Genomic DNA, 17,626 nt, shown 5'->3' on the forward strand with positions numbered 1-17,626 from the left:
GAAATTTGTTCCACTACCTTTCTCCGACTACGAAGAGATCATGTCATAAGGGTATTGGTCTCAACAATTCAATACCTCGTAGATATCTATCTACTTTGGGCTCCAACAACTGGAAATGGATCCCTGGCTCCAAGCACATCGTCATGTTCTTGTTGGGGTCTGATTTTAGCATGATCGACGCCACAGAGTGTTGGAGGTGGATGGAGCTCGTGTTTGTTGGAAAAGTTACTGATAGTCTCGATTCTTGGGCTGGTGTATGCTATATTAGAATTTTGGACCATTAATTTGGATGTAAGATCAAACTTTCTATCTTGTGGGATGTTTGCTATAGACGCCAAAATATGTATTACAGACAATGCAAATAGATTTCGATGCGAACTTCTCAAGACTCTAGACACGATGATCGTGATTCACTTAATTCTTTTCGTCAAAAAGGCGAGCCTACTTCTATGCCTGGCTTGATTACTAACCTATCCTTTATCCTTGCGCTTGAAAAAGGTTCTATGGAGCCTTGTCTTCATCTCGTGGATTCTTTGCACGCCAAATGCTTGCTTCCAGGGCCGTAAGTTCCGGGTTTTCATGTACAGTGCTTGCAATAAGTTACTTGGCATAGATATCGTCCCCTTCCAAGTATAGAGTCGAAGTGCTTTCATACACAGGTGCTCTTCCTATTTCCCGACCCATGTTGGATCTGTCAACCTGATTAGTCAATCCACTTAATAAAAATTTAAGAAACAACGGTGTCTTGAAAATCGATGAACAAGCATTCAGGGTTTCAAGAAGCTTTCTTATTGTGACGACAGATGTAGTAGGACAGCAAGGATAAGATAAAGAGAGAAAAAAATCGGAAACCAGGATTTAGTACGTACCATTCCAAGGCCTGTCTTCATGCAAATTATATTTATCTCCGGTCTGGACGTAGGGCACGATTCCATCCTGCCAACTCTCTGTTCCCGGCTCTAGTAGGCTTTCGATGAGCTCGCCAGGAATCACGACTCCACATTCATAGTTTGTAATCTTGTCAAGCTTCATATCGCAAGTCGCCTCGTTCCCTCTGTTATCTTGAATGAGGCTACCCCATGCAGACTGGGAAAGATTTGCAGACCCCACATAGATATAATATGGTGGTGCCTTCGCGTCTTGGGGATTGTATGCCATAATGAGCTTTTGGTGAAGCAGCCGTCCCTTATCTTTCGACTCGTAGTGGTGGAAGAGGTTCTTGATTCATTCTGGCGCACTGTCCCATGGACGGGTATGGCAACCAATATTGCTAGCCGCATGCTGTGCCGATTCATCCGCCTTCTTTACGTCCCCAATGCTCGGATAGAACAGCTTCAAGTTGGGGACAGCACAACCTTCCGTAGGGACCTTGATTGTTTCCTTTCCAAGAGCACAATCGTTGAAATTGTCAAGCCACTTCGCAGATAAGTTGCCAATACTTGCGGTGCAAATTTCGAATCTCAACTTTTCTTTCGCCTTTTCTGGCAGTTTCAGATTAAGATCCTGAACTACACGTCTGAGACGAAGTAGACCGTGCTTTTCAGCGTTGATGCCAGATTTGATACCAGGAATCGAGGTGACAAGATGCACCTTGACCGAGGAATAGTCAAATTTTCCACGGATGGAGTCGAGAAAATCATCAGGCGTATTGAGGGCTTCCAGGTGTGCAATAAGATCGGTTTCGAAAGAGGGTATATTAGAGGTGGCTCTCGAAGAGAGCTTTGGCATGTCATGAATGTACCAATGATTGTCACCTCCAACTGTATCGATGTTCATCATATTACATGAAGTGATGACTAGTCGCAGGAAATCGGGGTAGACGAGGACAAGAATTTTGGAATGTGAAGAGCCGGGAGACAACCTGTAGAAAGCATGGTAGTTATTCCCATACACGTTCTTGGAGAGCTGACTGAGATCTGACTGGATATTTTGCAGCTGGTTCTTCGATAATTTGCCTTTGATAGATATTCCGGCTTGGATACATGATTCATAGACCATCGGATCTAGCATACCGACTAGTCAGTAGCTGCTAAAAAAACAAAACGAGCAAACTAGGTATGATTCCGGGAGGCCTATTTCAGAAAATGGAAACAAGAGAAATACTAAAAGGAATGATTAAGGGGCTAGTTTTCTTACCTTGATTTGGATCTCGCCCAATGTAGATCTGGAGTAGCGAGGTCAGTACAGAAGATATTAAGAGTGGAAAGGTCTCTTACCGGAATGGCATCAGAAACATTTGAAAGAGGAAAATGTGTGTGGAACTCTCTATCGCTGATGAAGAAGGAGAATACGCAGGCGGAAACCAAATGCTCTTTGTGAATTACGTCTTCGAGATTGACGCAGTTCTTACTTTTCTGTCTACCTGGGGTACGAGTGATGCGAATGGCACCATTTGGATAAGTGATTGAGACTCCCGAAGACGCAGCTGCAGAGGGGTTGGCTACCGTATGCCTATTAGTTTCAGTGAGCCAGCATTATCTAGCGAATACTCACATGATACTCTCGTGGGAGATGTCAGACTTGGAGGCATGGCGCTTCTCTTGGGGATCTCGGTAGATGACCGATCTGATGATGTTGAAGTGCGCAATGTCAAGTGTCTAGACGGTTGGCCTAAAGGTGTTGAGATAGGCAAGCTCGTTGCGCTAAATGCGGGGTGCGCGCGTTTTGCGCTTTGTGCGCTCAGCTCATCTTCAGCCTTGCGTTTTATCCTCGAATCCACCTCTTTGAGGGTATCATCGAATATTACAGAAGGTTCTAAATCGTCATCCTGCATCAGAGAGAGTTGAATAGCCTCTTGAAGCTCGCGCTCCTCCTCTTCTTCTTCCCACCGTGCCATAATCGCCCGTCTTCGACAGAAGTTAGATCGTTTGTTTGATTAATATGGAAGGATTGCTTTACTCAATATCCGGATGCATTGTTGCTTTTCCGCGGTTGTTGAACTTGATGAGAGCGCAAGTTGAAGTTGATGGAAATTATACGCCAAACGAGTTTGCAATCGTGTATGTCATCGACAGTCACGTGGATGGCTCTGCGCGCTACCCTAAATTTGGGCCCGAAAGTCGAGCAAGTCCAGATGATTCCATGTTTTGAAAGAATTAGAGTAGCTCTCTTTCATATTATGCTAGCTTGCGGCAGAGTGACTTATGAAACATCGTGTCGCATCAACAATAGTTTCCGCTAAAGCTAGATTCTATATTTTCTCTAGAAAAAGAATGCTTTCACTGGTCCAATTTCGGTGGTATTTCAATGCACTAATAACCCATGCACTCTAAGAATACCATTGGTTGGTCACAGTACGGAACAAGCTATTTATACAACTTCCACCTTTTGGTAAGAGAGCTAAGCGAGGTGCCTTAATCCTTTAGAAGGTTGTAATGACAAATCGTGTGGAGAGTCATACCATATACTGTACTTTCCCTAGTCATAATACTTCATGACAATAAGTATTGGTCTTTTTGCACAGGAGACACACCTTGACAGCGAGCTAAGTTTGTCACAAACTACCAAAGTGCCAAAGTGCAAAGGACAACTAGAAACAGTCATGAGAGGGGTTGACTTTACAGCCAGCTCAACCTTCTACTACAGAACATAAACTAAGCAGTAACTTCCTACATGACATTGCTCAGATAATGGCGGACGTACCTCCACGATTATCTTTACCAAGGCACTTCCCTCATCTCTCCACCTTCAAACTCCCAGTACGATCCGCCCTTGTACGTGTAATCATCATCAGCCAATAATCGCACGATAACCTCAGCTCCCTCTTCCTGCGATCTGCCTCTAGCAATGTAGTTCGTGAAGGAAGTCTTCAGAACGCCTGGAGCGCAAGCATAAAAGCGAATCAGCGGCTTCTCTGGGTCGTCGTTGCCAGCTTCAATCCGATCATTCTCTGCAACTTGCATGTGAACCGTCAAGCCGTTTAGCCCAATTTTGCTCGAGCCATATGGAGGAGACCGGCCCATCTTTTTGGTGAGCGAGTTCTGGATACTTCCTAGGCCTGAGGAGACGTTGATGACTTTGGGGTCTTTGGACTTGTATAGTAGAGGAGTGAAGGCCTCTGTCATGACGGCCACTGATGTTATGTTCGTGTTCAAGATCTCGCTATAAGTAATACGGATGCCGGCGAGATCGCCTTGAGGAGCGCGTTTAATGATACCGGCATTATTGATAAGAACTGCAGCGCGAACATGTCAGCAATAATGTAAGAGCGTAGGGCTTTAGCCTTCTCGGGTTTAAATAGCTAGCTGGAACAAGCATACCATCAAGCTTGCCATATGTTTTCTCCACAAAGGCCACAGCATTAGCGATCTGAGTATCATTGGTGACATCAAGTTGGACGACATCGATCTTAGCAGTGATTCCGGACTCCTTCAATTTCGCCGCTGCTTCTTTGCCCTTCTCTAAGTCACGGCTTCCGAGGATGTATGTGGACTCAGGGAATCGGTTACCGGCGACCTGGAGCACACCAAATCCCAACCCTTGGTTGGCACCGGTGCATAGAATGAGCTTTGCAGTCATGGCAATAGACTTAATATGTGCGATGGGGAGCCAGAGGATAGTAACCGATGGTCGGATGTAGATGGTAGCTTATGATTAGACAAGGAGCTACATTGTTGATAATGTGAAGATGGATATATTGGATCCTCTTGTTATATCGCCTTGCTTATTGATAGGCGAAGGTAGAGATGACATTTTCATCTGCGCCATCGTCTCGAACGGTGATACTGGACTTAAGCGGAGATAATCCCCGACCCCGACTCAGGTCGGGATACCAATTCCGACAGCACAGAGAACAAAAGAGAGGAGGATGCATCGTCGTATGAAATGAAGAACATTAATAACGCAGCAGCGTAGTAGTCACACTACCAAGGTGCTGTAATGTTGCTACCTAGGTGTACGGTGGTTCGCCCTGTAGATGCGAAATCTACTCAGATTCAGCGAATGTAATTTTGCGAACAATAACATTGAGTCAGTCAGCTGTACAGGAGATGTCACCTTACAATAAGCACTCAATGCCCACAGGGCTATCCGCTCCAGAATTCAGAGCCGGTAAGGCTGAAGTGAAATAGCGAGTTCTCGTACGCCTCGGCATTTAGCGAGCCCCTGAAATTTAGCGAGTCACATCGTGCGAGAACTCGGAATTTCGGGATCACCACTGGTGGATCCAGAATGTTCTCATCCGAGAAATTAGCTTGAAAACATGTTCTCATTCGAAATTTATGATATATACAAGAATCGAAACGATCTTTTACATTGTTCTCTCCCCCGACCTGGCGCGGACTCAATCCTCTCTGAATGCGATTGCCTACATATCAGCCTTAATCAGATCCGCAGCCTTCTCTGCCACCGCGTACAAAGTGCTCGTCAAATGTCCACAAACCTGGAACGGCAAGATACCCGCATCCACAACCCTCACGTTTGCAGTACCATAGACTTTCAAAGCATTGTCAACCACGCCGCCCTTCTCTCTCGGCATCATGGCGGTGGCACCGACCGGGTGGAAGTTACTTCTGTATGAGCTCTTGATATAAGTTGCCCATTCATCATCACTTGCGTTATTGGCAACAACGGAAGTTCCTGGGGAAGACTCCGCAGTGACCTCCGCAGAGAGAGGAAGTGAAGACATCACAGTGTCGCGAATAAATTTCGAGGCAGCGATTTGGACGTCGAGGTCAAAGTCCAGCATAAAGTAGTTTGGGTTGATTATTGCTGCGTCTGTTGGATCGTTGGAGCTGATGTGGATATTACCTCTGCTGAAAGGTAAGAGAATCCAGTACTGGACACTGAAGACAGCGCCGGCCGCTGTAGTGAAGAGCTCTAGTAATGGAGTGCTGGTATTGAAGACCAGGTCGTATTGGATCTGGAAGAAATCTAAGAGATCAGAGGAAGAGATAACATTATTACTTGCGTTTGAGACAGCGGCTGCGTACTCCGAGAGGGACGACGCAATGGTTGTCGCGAAAGTTGAAGTGCTGTTCGTGAAGAGATCGCCAACAGTGGGATAGGTCACGAAGCTGTCGGCACCCGAGAGTGTGTTGTTGGATCCAAATGTAAACGCATTGTTCATCTGATCCTGGAGATTCTCACCCACCGTTGGGAGATCGACCACGACCGGTATGTCGAGGGGTGTAAGGATGTCCGGGTTGCCGACTCCAGAGAGCTCGAGGAGTAAAGAGGAACGAAGCGCACCTGCAGAAAGAATGACTTCTTTTCTGGCATAGATGGTGGAAACCGTGCCATTTGAACTCGTGACGTGTACTCCAGCGGCAGTAGCATCGCCAGTCTGGTTCTTCCACACTAACTTAGTGGCTGAAGTGTTTGGGAACAGGACAAGATTGCTCCGGTTAGCGATAGGCCAATAGTAAGCTCTCGCAGCATCTTCTCGGACATTCGCAAGTACATTGACAGTCTTCGGGACGGTCGAGAAGCCGTGCATCTTGCCACTGTTGATATCTCCATTCCACGGAATCCCAACGTTAGCGTACGTTTCATTGAAAGTTTGCGCTATCGTGCCGTTGACTATATTGAACAGGTATCCAGTATCGAGTGGACCGGATTCTCCGTGGTCAGCAGGGTCGTAAGTCACCCCATCTGTGATTTGGAATGCAGCTGGGATCTCGAAGTTCTCGGATTTGAGATAGTAAGGGAGCAATGAGTCCCAATCCCATCCCTTGTTGCCAAGCGTCTCCCAAGCATTGATTTGGACATCTTCTGCGCGAGCATACGCCATGCCTACCAATAATTAGTCAGATCGTCTAATCGCCGTCATCATATCTCATCATACCATTAATCGTGCTCGTTCCCCCAATCGCTTTTGCTGCCCTCAACGTCTGTGTCGCTCCTCTAGCATATGTTTGATTGGTACTTTGATACGCCCAATCGATATCTGTCCCGAACGCAAGACCGTAGCCTCCTACATCTGTGACATTGGGGTTATTGAGCACAGAATCTCCGGCTTCGATGACTGCGACAGTGACATTGGAGAGTTCCGAGAGACGGTTTGCGATCACGAGACCGCTTGTCCCTCCGCCGACGATGATATAATCATAAGTGAGGGCTTGACATGAAGTCAAAAGAGTGAAGAATGGAATGAGTGAGAATGAAGGAGCCATGTCGTCAAAGAGTGATGAAACCAGCAGTGGTGCAGATCTCAAGATCTCACTTGAGGTCTTTATATCTTCCCGTTCTTTCCTGAGCACGGTGAAATCCCACTCAATTCCACTTGGACGTTCAACAAAGATGTTTCAATAAGCGTTGGCAATCATGTTCATCTGGTCAATAAGCATGTTTGTCATGGTGTGCTGTGGAGCATATCTGGGTCTTCACCCTATTCGCAACATCGTTGGCAAGTTTATTTCTTCTTGGTGGAACCCTTCGTCCAATGGAGATCCAAAAGTTTTACACACGCATGGCATTTCATCGGAATGCCGAGCAAAAGTGGAACGGGAAGGGATGTTGGCTCGGTTAAGCCCCGTTTTTGGGCAGTATATCCTTGAAAGATGCGCAGTCGGAGATTTCCTAAGGGTTTGCGTAGAAGTTTAAGTTTCCGAAGGATGACGATAAGTGGAATCTTCTTTGTCAGATTGGTAAAGATCTATATTGCATCATAGGCTGTGGGATACCGAAAGACTTCTTGAAAATTTGATGTCAAGGGCCATGTGACTTTGATAATCCCCATCCGGACAGCCGTAAAGGAAGCTAAGTCTTATTCAATCGATGTCCATTTTAGCTGAAGTGGATTGGGTGAGATATGTGAAAAAGTGGTGGAACATTTTCGAGGACGTATGTGCCGTGGGATCAGCTGTAGGTTGCAGTATTGAATTTGAGTTCGTCCAGTAGGCGCATTCATTCTGAGCAGCATACCTTGCTTTTCTTCCTGTTATTTATTGTGATCAAGAGACCTGCAAAATGTAGAGCAAATTCCTTCGTTGACAAAAACATCAAGAGTAGAGAGAGGTTCTTGGTTTAATGTTACCTAGGTAAGAGCTGAGGCCACGACACACGGCCCACTTAAGCGAGACGCGGTACGCGTCCTCTTTTCAGCACCTCCTTTTTAAAACTTTGATAACTCAACAACTACTTATTCAATTCTTCTGCAATTCAACATGGAAACACCTGTAATACTCAGCTCACCCCTCGAGAAAGATAAGGGAGAATGGCCTACCCCTGCGCGCGCAATTATCCGCAGCTTACAACGACAAGGAAAATCTCAGCGCGAGATCGTCCAAGAGACTCAGGTGCCTAGGAGGACTGTACGTCGCATTCTTAAGCTAGAACACACCGCAGAGAGCGTAAAAAGAAGCACCCGAAACCTCATTTGATGTCTATAAGAACGATATGCCAATGCATTCGCACTATCTCAAAAGATTGGTCCTCTCGCAGGATGAACTTTTCGAGCCTCAAAACCCTACTACGGCTCGCTCCCTCTGTTCGAACTATACGCCGAGAATTAGCCCGCGCAGGCTACCGTCGCTGCATTGCATGCCCTCGACCCTATATATCAAGAGTACAAGCTAAGAAGAGGTTGCGCTTTGCGCGGGATCATAGGTGGTGGGGCACATCAGACTATGCAGCTCATAGGGATGATCGCAGGCAAGGAGGAGACTGGAGGAAGGTTGTCTGGTCTGATGAGGCAATATTCGAGACTGGCAAGAATGGCAGGATCTGGGTGACTAGGAGGGTAGATGAAAGGAGGTGCCCTGACTGCATCCGGTCAGTTTATAGGTCAGGAAGGACCACGGTCATGATTTGGGGGGCATTGGGCTGGGACTATAAATCACCATTGGTTTTTATGGAGAAGCTTCCAGAACGCAAGGGCATATGCTCTAAGGTGTACCTTCAGCAGGTTCTTGAACCCATAGTCTTCCCTCTATTTGACACCCTTGGGCCGGAGTATATCTTCATGGAAGATGGCTCAAAAGTGCATAAAGGGAATGCCCGGTTGCCAAGACTTCAGCATGGAATCCGCGAGTTCAATTGGCCTCCTTCTTCACCTGATCTGAATCCTATTGAAAAGGTTTGGCGATGGATGAAAGAAGAACTAAAGAAATTGCCTTATGTGCCTAAAAGTAAAGAGGATTTGAGAAGGGAGTTGCAAAAGCTATGGGATCGAGTAGATCCACGTGATTTCAGGCCGTACACAGAGCGTTTAACTTGTAAGATTGAAGATGTGATTGCTGTCCAAGGTTTAACTACTATTCATTAATTTATATTTAATATCTTAGAAGATTCCATTAAGAATTGTAGTTATTATAATAGATATAAAACTAGGTGTAATTTTGAGGTTCTCGCTTAAGTGGGCCGTGTGTCGTGGCCTCAGCTCTTACATTTCGCAAAAAAAATGTCGAACAAGGATTATTTAGTGTAGTCACGTGCGGTCGTGTATGTTCCAGACCTCGGCACGAGATGCGCTAGTGAAATGCTAGAGCTCTGGACCTGCATCTGCGCACGCCACAACCTTTTCACTCATTCAGCACAGTTGCTGACACCCTCTCAATCGTGAACGCGATGGACGCAAGCAAGCCACCATCGATGGAAGTATCCGTATTGGGAGCTGTAGATTGCCGTTTTCAGAATAGGCATGCCGTTTGCAGCAATAATGCAGGATCCGGCAGGTCGGGCATCCCGCTTTTGGGCTTGAACTCACTCCGCACTATGTGAAGACGGGATAAAAAGTTTGAAATTATCAGGAGTATACAAGACGATGTTCTCCCAATCCTTTTCAGAACTTTGCTAAACACAAGTCACTCGTTCAAGTTGATCGTTAGTTGCACGCATTGACTTTTTGATTCCACGATGGTTGGATTTTCGTTGCATTCTTTACCTGCAAGCACAGTTCTGCTGACCTACTTGTTGTCATATCCGACACTTGCTGCATCTCAATCTTATGTACTTGACACCTCATACTCAGGGGCCACTTTCTTCAATGGGTGGAACTTCTGGTCAGTAAGTAAATTGAAACATCCTCCTGCAATCACCGCTCATTATTGCTAGAGCTCGGATCCAACTCATGGGTTTGTCCAATATCTTTCGCAGTCCGATGCTCAAGCCGCATCCTTAATTCATCAGAGTCCTGGATTTCCGGCATACATGGGTGTTGACCATACCACTACCCTCAACAGCTCCTCGCAAGGACGAAAGAGTGTACGAATCGAGTCTCAGAAGTCCTGGACACATGGCCTGTTTATCGTTGATGTTGCACACATGCCCGACTCGACTTGTGGAGTATGGCCAGCATGTAAGTTCTGGTGTTGCACGCTCTGTGAATCATCTGACATATCTAGTCTGGATGTATGGGCCTAATTGGCCAAATTCCGGTGAGATTGACATGATCGAAGGCATCAACAGGAATACTTTCAATCAGATGAGTTTGCATACGTGAGCCTCTATCCTGCGATATACTTTCTTGGGCCTAGGTTCTAACGACAGTCTAGTGCACCAAATTGTTCCATGCAAGCTGGAACGCAGTCTGGTTCTGTGAATAGTCTGCAATGCGACGGAACTCAGAACGACGGCGAAGGTTGTAACGTGGCTTCGAACAACGGGTATTCATACGGCACTGGGTTCAATGCAAAAGGTGGAGGGGTCTACGCCACTGAATGGACTTCAAGTTATATCAAAACATGGTTCTTTGCCAATGGCAGTGTTCCCAGCGACATCACCACTGGATCTCCAGTTCCGAGCGGATGGGGCACGCCTCAGACAGCCTACATCGGTGGCAGCACATGCGATATCGATTCTCACTTCATGAACCAAAACCTAGTCTTCGACATGACCTTCTGTGGTGATTGGGCTGGGAACGCGTGGAGTGGTGATTCGACTTGCAGCGCATTGGCGGACACATGTGTAGACTATGTTGCAGCAAGTCCGTCCGCTTTCTCGGAAACGTATGCACCCCATCTCTGGAAGGAGCCTGTTTGCTAACAAGATCATAGGTACTGGTCAATCAACAGTGTCAAGGTATACCAGCTGCTCACCTCCGCTTCGAGTTCAACGTCGACGACAACTCGTAAGTTCCTAATCTCCTACTGAAGAGGCCTGCTTCTGGGTGAAAAAACTAACAAGAATGTTTGTAGTGATGACCTTGACGAAGACCTCTTCGTCTTCATCCTCTTCACGGCTTTCATCATCCACCCTTGCGACCGCATCAAGCTCCACTGTTCGTTCTACGACTAGCAGCTTAAGCACAAGTAGTTCAAAGTCCTCATCAGCATCAACATCACTCCTCAGTAGCAGCTCCACATCCTCGCTGTCCTCAGTAAAGACTAGCACACTCAGCTCCACTACTTCGTCGCGTTCAAGCACTGGTTTGACGACCTCCACATCCTCTGCAAAAAGCAGCACAAGCAGCTCTACAAAGCTTGCCACCGTCACCAGCACCAAAACATCAGCAACCTCCTCCTCAAAATCCGCAACCCCAACCTGGTCCTCCCTAGGCTGCTACTCCGACAACGTCAACGGCCGCGCTCTCCCCAACGGGGAAACCGTCCCTGGCGGCTCCCAATCCATGACCGTCGAACTGTGTCAAACAGCCTGCAAATCTGCCGGATACACAATTGCTGGACTGGAGTACAGCCAGGAGTGTTGGTGTGGGAATAGTTTCGTGAATGGGGGCGCGTATGTGGGTGCGGATGGGACGAGTGGGTGCGTTATGGCGTGTAAGGGAAATTCGAAGGAGGTTTGTGGGGGGAGTAATCGGTTGGGTGCTTGGAAGTATGGATAGTGTCGCAATTCTGGGCGTTACTTGTATTTGTGTGTAGATTTTATTATACCCCTTTTCGTTTCTTGGAAATATGAAAATAGACTTTCCTTTATCAATCGGCTACGTGACAGAAAATGGAGGTGAGAATCCCACGTTGGCAGTCAACAAGATCAGAAGTGGTTTGGACTTCCAACGCATCGCCGTGGAGCTCACAATGAAATTTCTTCCACTTTGGCACGGCTTGCACATTTTCTCCGTGTATTCACGGCCATTGCAGAAGAAAGACGACAAGATATGCAGCAAATTGGTTTTATTGGCAGAAGTTCTTTAAAATGTTCGACGCTTTCTTGGTCTCCAGACAAGGTATCCAAAAGGCATGCCACCGGCATGTCCACAGTCTTTGTTTCCATGCAATTCTCACTTGAGCCTCATTTTGTGTCTGCAGCCCATTTCTGGGGTGCCTTCACAGACAATCAAAATCTAGCGCCTCCAAATTTGCTAGGTCATGAACATAAGCTCATTTCGAAGAGCATCTATTTCCAATTTCGCGAAGACAAAGGATAATGATGGGGGACTTAATCGATCAAGCGACCTAATGTCTAGGGCCTAGCCTGTTGGCGGGATATTCCGGAATCTGATAGAGCAGAGGTGGTGGGGAGCTGGAATTACTGCATACTCGTTTCGACTCAAAGTGGTTCTCTGAAAATTGGGCGGACCCATTCTGCAATGCATCTGGGTGAGGTTGCTTGCGCTTGAGCTCCGCTGTGGCATTCATCCCACTCTCAGTTTTGATTGCCAACACTCCGGCTTCCTCTTCTTCTTTAACGAGATTGATGACCTGGGTCGTAGCTTTCAAGGTCATGATGGATTCGAACTCGTCTCCTAGCAACACTCTAAGATTTTCGAGACACATCGCCGCAATTGCAGCCTTAGCTCTGTTGCGGGCAACTTCCCACTCTATTCTCTGTTTCTCGTACATTGGGTCCGTCTTCCGTACCACCAATGCCCATGGGACGCTATTGCGTTCAGTGTTGACCTCAAGAAATTGAGTTAATTTCGCTTGCTTAAGACGCTTTTCGAGATGTTCTCGACCAGGGGTGGAGCGAGAATACGTGAAAAATGTGATTGTGGGCGAAACCAGAAATTCGTCCAAGACCTGGCATTTACGACAACCGCAGCTATATTTCATACGCTCCCAAGTCCCAGGTGGAGAGCGGGGAGCCAACTTTGCACAAGCGTCGACAAGGTATTTCAGAATGCTGCGGAACATTGTCTGAAACGGGACAGCGTGCAAGAGTTTCCAGCCTCTCAAGTACGCCACCAATCTTTGTAGGAATGGTACGTAGACGTCCATAAGTTCTTGGCGATCAGAAGATTTCGCAGTCTGGGTGATCTTGGCGTTAATATCAACAAGTTCCAAGGTCAAGCCGAACCTGTGCATTCGGCATGATATTGCGGCTATTGCGGAATGGTGCTGTTTATTTATTGGATCTAGGTGCTTTGCCATTACTGGTAGAAGTTCCTTGAAGACGGGCTCCGGGAGATGCTGCAGTACTCGTTTCTTGTCGCGGAATGACGAACCCATTAATTCTAACATGAACCGAGTGTTATCAGAGAATTTCTTGACTGTTGGAATCCAGCTGTAATGGTCAGCGGGTGGGGGTTCAGAAGGGGGAAAGAACTACCAAGTGTGCAACAGTTCGTCTTGTGACCATGTCACAGCGATTCTGGCCAGCATCTCCGCGTCGTAAAAGCTGGCGAGGTACTCCGTTTTTGGCTGGAAGGAGGACAATAAAGATTGGTAAAGCCCGAAAGTCAAGAGTGGATTTGGTAACGTCGCAGTGACTTCTTCTATTATCCGGCCCCGATCATAAAGGTCATCCACACTGCGTAAAGCTTCGTCAAGGCTGAAATATCATTAGTGGTGTTTCCAAGTGAACGATAATATGCAACAGCTGCATACCACTTCTCAAGCCATGTCGATCCATACCGCTCAATCGTAGCTTGTGCAACATTAAATACGTTTCCGTCGTGGAAAACTAACGGCAAGGCACGTGCGAGTACGGATCTATTGTCCAACTTGCATACGCCGCTGATAAGTCGAATATAATCCGCTTCATTGTACATGTGCCCTGTGGGATGTTTCCAATCAATGCTTTTAAGCAGTATATTGCATATTTGCAAAATATCGTCGTGCCACTTAGCCTTCCATGTTGGAGATATCAGAAATTGCTGCAAGATAATTGAGAAAAGTTGGCCTTTGGACTTCAGCAAGAACGAGACCCGCGAGCTTTTGGGCATCATGAGGATGATCTGGTCAAAAATTGTCAGCATAATTAGTAGAAAAGCATGCACAGACTGACTGTTCTTTGATATGTCTTCCTAATATCTCTCAATTCTTCTTTTTCTTCGTCGGGATCATCTTCATCGAGATTGTTTGCCTCGAGCAAGTTTTCTTCGTCCATATATCGATGCTCGGTTGGCACCTCGTATGGTAGATCTTCGCAAAAGAAGGGTCCAATCTTATTTTCGAGGGTCTCTTCACCGCTGCTGCACGAACTATGGTGAGTGCGCTTATATCGGTTACCAGAATAGTCTTTCTCATAGGCAGCTACCTTGTGCGGCTTTCCCCCGGTAGTGACTCTCTGCATATTGGCAAGACAAACATAAATGCCTGTCTCTTCACCAATTTGCTTAAGCTGGCTCCACACATTGGCGTCTTAACCCTCCAACTCAATACCATCACGCAAGTCATCATCGTCAAAAGACTCCTCCAATATGTGACCCAGCACAGGATGTGTGACCTTTGGAAGCTGCTTCAGCCAACTAGTCAAAATGGGTCGAAGGCAAGCCATAGATTGATCGGCAGTGAGGAGAAAATGGACTGGTCCAGGTGTCACATGCTCGAGGCTGTATCGTAGCACAAAACGATGTCCGGCGGTGATTGGGGAACTCGTCATATGGACATCTGAGAACTTGTCATACATTAACTTCAGATGATACATTCAGGTGGGGAAAAACGTACCCAGGCAGTAGCAGAGCAGTCGTAGCGAGATAGCCCATTGGTAGAAATAATCCTAGACTTTCCGTCATGCGAGAACTCAAAAGATACATCGTCGTGCTTAGAAGGTAGTGCGATGTCAAGCGTTCCAAAACGAAGGGATGTGTCACACCTAAACATGGTTAGCTAACAGGAAAATTTCTGGACTAAATGTTCACTTGCGATGCACTTGTAGTCTGCTGGATCGTACTGCCAGCACCATAGAGAATCAAGCATGTCCGTCTAACAGTTATGCCTCTGCCATTAGCTTTCAATTTCAAGGCGTCCTCAATTCTCTCCAGCAAAGATCTTAACAGGAGTTTCCAGGCAGGATTCTGGACTCGCCACATTGTACCGGGAACCTCCCAGGATGTCTGCGACTCAATCGACGGTGAATACTCGGGGAACTCGCCAGTGATGTTCTAACTTGGCCCTATGCTTATTCTCTAGATCTTAAGGATGTCTAGATCAGACAGAGGAAACCCAATCTCACCTATGCCATCGATAATAAGTCCAGGATTAGGCGCGTTTCAAAGTGCTTCGCAATAGCTGAAATTGGCAGCATCATAAATACGCCGAAAGTGGTCCCGAAAATGTTACTTAATCTGATCTGGTGAAAATAAGTCCTCAATGGCTGCGACTACTGTTGGTTCAGAAGTTACTACCCCAGCAGGCTCTGAAACCACATACTCATCGGCCGAGGTATGAGTAATTTCTACTGGAAGACTGGTATCCGCGATGTTTGTCTGCTCAAGTCCGAGGACTGGAGTTGCAACGGCTTCAACAAGAGAGCTATTTGCATGGTCGGCTGCACTTTGCTCTCCGTACTCAGATTTGACACCATTTGTCGATCCTAATCCTCCTTCTCTCGTGGTGCGTGCCTCCTCCAAGTGTTCTCGTGCTTCGGAATCCACCTCGACCTTGGCCGATGTCATGTTGGGTTGGCCCTGCATTTGTGCAGGTATCGTATCCATGCCATTGGTACTAGACTCGTCTTTCACTTGATCTACAATATTGCTCGGTTTCGGGAACGGGTCTGTTTTCCACAGTATCTGCTGGTCGTTGGACTCGGACTTCAATTCGAGTTCAGGTGAGTCTTGCAAGACCCACACCCCGTTCGTTGCTGCCATAGTAGTATTGGAGTCTGCTCGTACATGTCAGCATAGGTACGTATATTGCCAAGCACGAAATACAGATGCTAGGTGAAAAGACGAGAATATAATTCCTTCTCAGGCTAAATAAGATATGACTTACCTTTGCAAGCGCAAACGAGACAGATAGTACCTTCAAGAGGCAATATGGGACTAGACGGTAGAGCTGGGAGTTGACATTTGTGGTTTAAAGACGTCGCAGATCGGTTGGAAGACTGGTCGAAATGCAAATCATTGTTGGCATAGCATGAAATGAGCAAATGCTGGCGACGCGCTCGGGAGACGCGTCGCCTGCATTCGCTCACTTGAAAATTTCTGCCACCGCCTCCCCACGTGATGCCTACATCTACCCATACACTTTAAAGGGACTTAGTCTTTCCGCAAGTTGTAAAGTCCCTACAAGAGTCGCAAAGGGAGAATATTCTTCTTCAACTTACTCCATACTTTTCTGTTGTCGTTTAGATAAATTTTTCGTCATATCGGCATGCTTTGAGGTGCCAAGTGCAATGACGATGAATCGACTTTGATTTACGTAAAGGATGATGTACGCTTTTCAAATCCACTACTCCTCACAAATGGGATCGAGCACACCTTAATACTCTCACCGTCACCTAGTCCTCCGCTACTCGAAAGTCTAACTTAACTCTACCACCATGATTGACTTGACTCTGCCCCAAACAAACGATCCGGCGATCAATCAGCGCTTACTTCATGAATGCACTAGCTTGAATCAAGCTGTAGTCTATATCCATGCCGAATTATCGCCAACTGAGATAGAAGAAGTTGTGCGAGCATGTAATGAGGGCACAGAAGAAACACATGATGATGATACGGTTGTCCTAAGCCCCAAACACGATTTCGTCGGGCAGCCTCTGCAAGCTTCCTACGACTATCACATCAAGAATATTGTACCAGAAGACAAATACGACCAAGGCAACTATGTTGCTGTTGTGGACAAAGATTGGAAAGAAAAAGGTGTGATTCAAGTCACTATTGTCGATGGACATGACCAAGAGGATGAAGAGGATGAAGAGATCAAGGCCGGGATAGATAAGCTGAGATGTCCTGCGAGCGAGACAGGAATCCAGATCGTGAATCTGCAAATTGCGAACATCGACTGGGAAGAGATGAAGGAAGGGTCTATGGAGATCTAAGTTTGTAACGCGGGTTCTGGGATTAGTGTGCCTGGTCTGAGAGACAATGGCTGTTGAAGCGATATGCGGTGGGAAAAGTTGACTCGATGAGGGCTCGAAGGGGACGAGGGAGTCGAGGCCTGTTACCTTTCCCCATATTTCCATCCAAGCTCCCGTTATTCTATACATCTTCATATTTCAGATGATCATGACTTGACGCTATTCGACTGTTGGTTCTTAACGAACATGGGGACAAAAGTCCGTGCGTTCAGGGCATCAGAATCATGAATTTTATTAATTAATTAGCTGTAGACCAGCCACATCGCTTAATTAAGTCGTGTACCCAGAAGTCCTGCTGCTCAATAAGCCCATTGATCCATTCCTGAGGAATTTTGTCCCATTCTTCTAATACTGCTACAACCATTTGAACCTCAGTTGTTGGCTGCCTTAGGCGCCTATGGAGAGCTTGTTTTATTCTCCTCCAGCACTTCTCAATAGGATTCATATCAGGGCTAACTGCAGGATGGGGGAATAGAGTAATACCCATAGAAGTACGCCAAGTAGCACAAATATTGCTAGTAGTCTTGTGGCCGTGAGCAGA

At 46.6% G+C, this 17,626-nt stretch overlaps 10 protein-coding genes across 10 annotated transcripts; 4 read left to right on the forward strand and 6 right to left on the reverse strand.

Annotated features, from left to right (window-relative positions):
* Positions 1-481: 481 nt before the first annotated feature.
* LY89DRAFT_721198 (phospholipase D/nuclease) lies at positions 482-2,836 on the reverse strand (the record flags this gene model as incomplete). The annotated part of the gene is made up of 6 exons (XM_018218621.1): positions 482-691; positions 870-1,139; positions 1,239-2,003; positions 2,137-2,164; positions 2,217-2,425; positions 2,494-2,836. The coding sequence occupies 6 exons, from the start codon at positions 2,834-2,836 to the stop codon at positions 669-671; spliced, it is 1,638 nt and encodes a 545-aa protein (XP_018068435.1). The 3' UTR covers positions 482-668.
* An 820-nt stretch (positions 2,837-3,656) lies between these two features.
* Positions 3,657-4,518, reverse strand: LY89DRAFT_721199 (NAD(P)-binding protein; the record flags this gene model as incomplete). The annotated part of the gene is made up of 2 exons (XM_018218622.1): positions 3,657-4,174; positions 4,260-4,518. 2 exons carry the CDS (start codon positions 4,516-4,518, stop codon positions 3,657-3,659), a joined length of 777 nt encoding a protein of 258 aa, XP_018068436.1.
* A 787-nt stretch (positions 4,519-5,305) lies between these two features.
* On the reverse strand, positions 5,306-7,112 carry LY89DRAFT_651159 (alcohol oxidase; the record flags this gene model as incomplete). Its single annotated transcript, XM_018212139.1, has 2 exons — positions 5,306-6,732; positions 6,785-7,112. 2 exons carry the CDS (start codon positions 7,110-7,112, stop codon positions 5,306-5,308), a joined length of 1,755 nt encoding a protein of 584 aa, XP_018068437.1.
* Positions 7,113-8,053: 941 nt separating this feature from the next.
* LY89DRAFT_687341 (uncharacterized protein) lies at positions 8,054-8,426 on the forward strand. The gene is made up of 2 exons (XM_018215475.1): positions 8,054-8,142; positions 8,200-8,426. Exons 1-2 carry the CDS (start codon positions 8,106-8,108, stop codon positions 8,319-8,321), a joined length of 159 nt encoding a protein of 52 aa, XP_018068438.1. The 5' UTR covers positions 8,054-8,105; the 3' UTR covers positions 8,322-8,426.
* A 1,369-nt stretch (positions 8,427-9,795) lies between these two features.
* Positions 9,796-11,031, forward strand: LY89DRAFT_590490 (uncharacterized protein; the record flags this gene model as incomplete). Its single annotated transcript, XM_018209597.1, has 5 exons — positions 9,796-9,945; positions 9,994-10,237; positions 10,284-10,377; positions 10,434-10,886; positions 10,935-11,031. 5 exons carry the CDS (start codon positions 9,796-9,798, stop codon positions 11,029-11,031), a joined length of 1,038 nt encoding a protein of 345 aa, XP_018068439.1.
* Positions 11,032-11,422: 391 nt separating this feature from the next.
* Positions 11,423-11,713, forward strand: LY89DRAFT_538810 (carbohydrate-binding WSC; the record flags this gene model as incomplete). Its single annotated transcript, XM_018208136.1, has 1 exon — positions 11,423-11,713. A coding segment is annotated over one exon (291 nt), but the record flags the coding sequence as incomplete, so codon positions are not given.
* Positions 11,714-12,279: 566 nt separating this feature from the next.
* LY89DRAFT_152721 (uncharacterized protein) lies at positions 12,280-14,669 on the reverse strand. Its single transcript, XM_018205421.1, has 4 exons — positions 14,065-14,669; positions 13,665-14,014; positions 13,387-13,608; positions 12,280-13,341 (listed from the first exon to the last, which is right to left on the reverse strand). The coding sequence occupies exons 1-4, from the start codon at positions 14,350-14,352 to the stop codon at positions 12,294-12,296; spliced, it is 1,908 nt and encodes a 635-aa protein (XP_018068441.1). The 5' UTR covers positions 14,353-14,669; the 3' UTR covers positions 12,280-12,293.
* On the reverse strand, positions 14,248-15,214 carry LY89DRAFT_152730 (uncharacterized protein). Its single transcript, XM_018205423.1, has 3 exons — positions 14,925-15,214; positions 14,727-14,874; positions 14,248-14,676 (listed from the first exon to the last, which is right to left on the reverse strand). Exons 1-3 carry the CDS (start codon positions 15,089-15,091, stop codon positions 14,422-14,424), a joined length of 570 nt encoding a protein of 189 aa, XP_018068442.1. The 5' UTR covers positions 15,092-15,214; the 3' UTR covers positions 14,248-14,421.
* Positions 15,151-16,134, reverse strand: LY89DRAFT_152724 (uncharacterized protein). Its single transcript, XM_018205422.1, has 2 exons — positions 15,996-16,134; positions 15,151-15,885 (listed from the first exon to the last, which is right to left on the reverse strand). Exon 2 carries the CDS (start codon positions 15,869-15,871, stop codon positions 15,338-15,340), a length of 534 nt encoding a protein of 177 aa, XP_018068443.1. The 5' UTR covers positions 15,872-15,885; positions 15,996-16,134; the 3' UTR covers positions 15,151-15,337.
* A 128-nt stretch (positions 16,135-16,262) lies between these two features.
* LY89DRAFT_687345 (uncharacterized protein) lies at positions 16,263-17,370 on the forward strand. Its single transcript, XM_018215476.1, has 2 exons — positions 16,263-16,436; positions 16,508-17,370. The coding sequence occupies exon 2, from the start codon at positions 16,546-16,548 to the stop codon at positions 17,044-17,046; it is 501 nt and encodes a 166-aa protein (XP_018068444.1). The 5' UTR covers positions 16,263-16,436; positions 16,508-16,545; the 3' UTR covers positions 17,047-17,370.
* Positions 17,371-17,626: the final 256 nt, after the last annotated feature.

The sequence above is a fragment of the Mollisia scopiformis genome (assembly GCF_001500285.1).
Source record: "Mollisia scopiformis unplaced genomic scaffold LY89scaffold_18, whole genome shotgun sequence".
NCBI classification, from domain to species: Eukaryota; Fungi; Ascomycota; class Leotiomycetes; order Helotiales; family Mollisiaceae; genus Mollisia; species Mollisia scopiformis.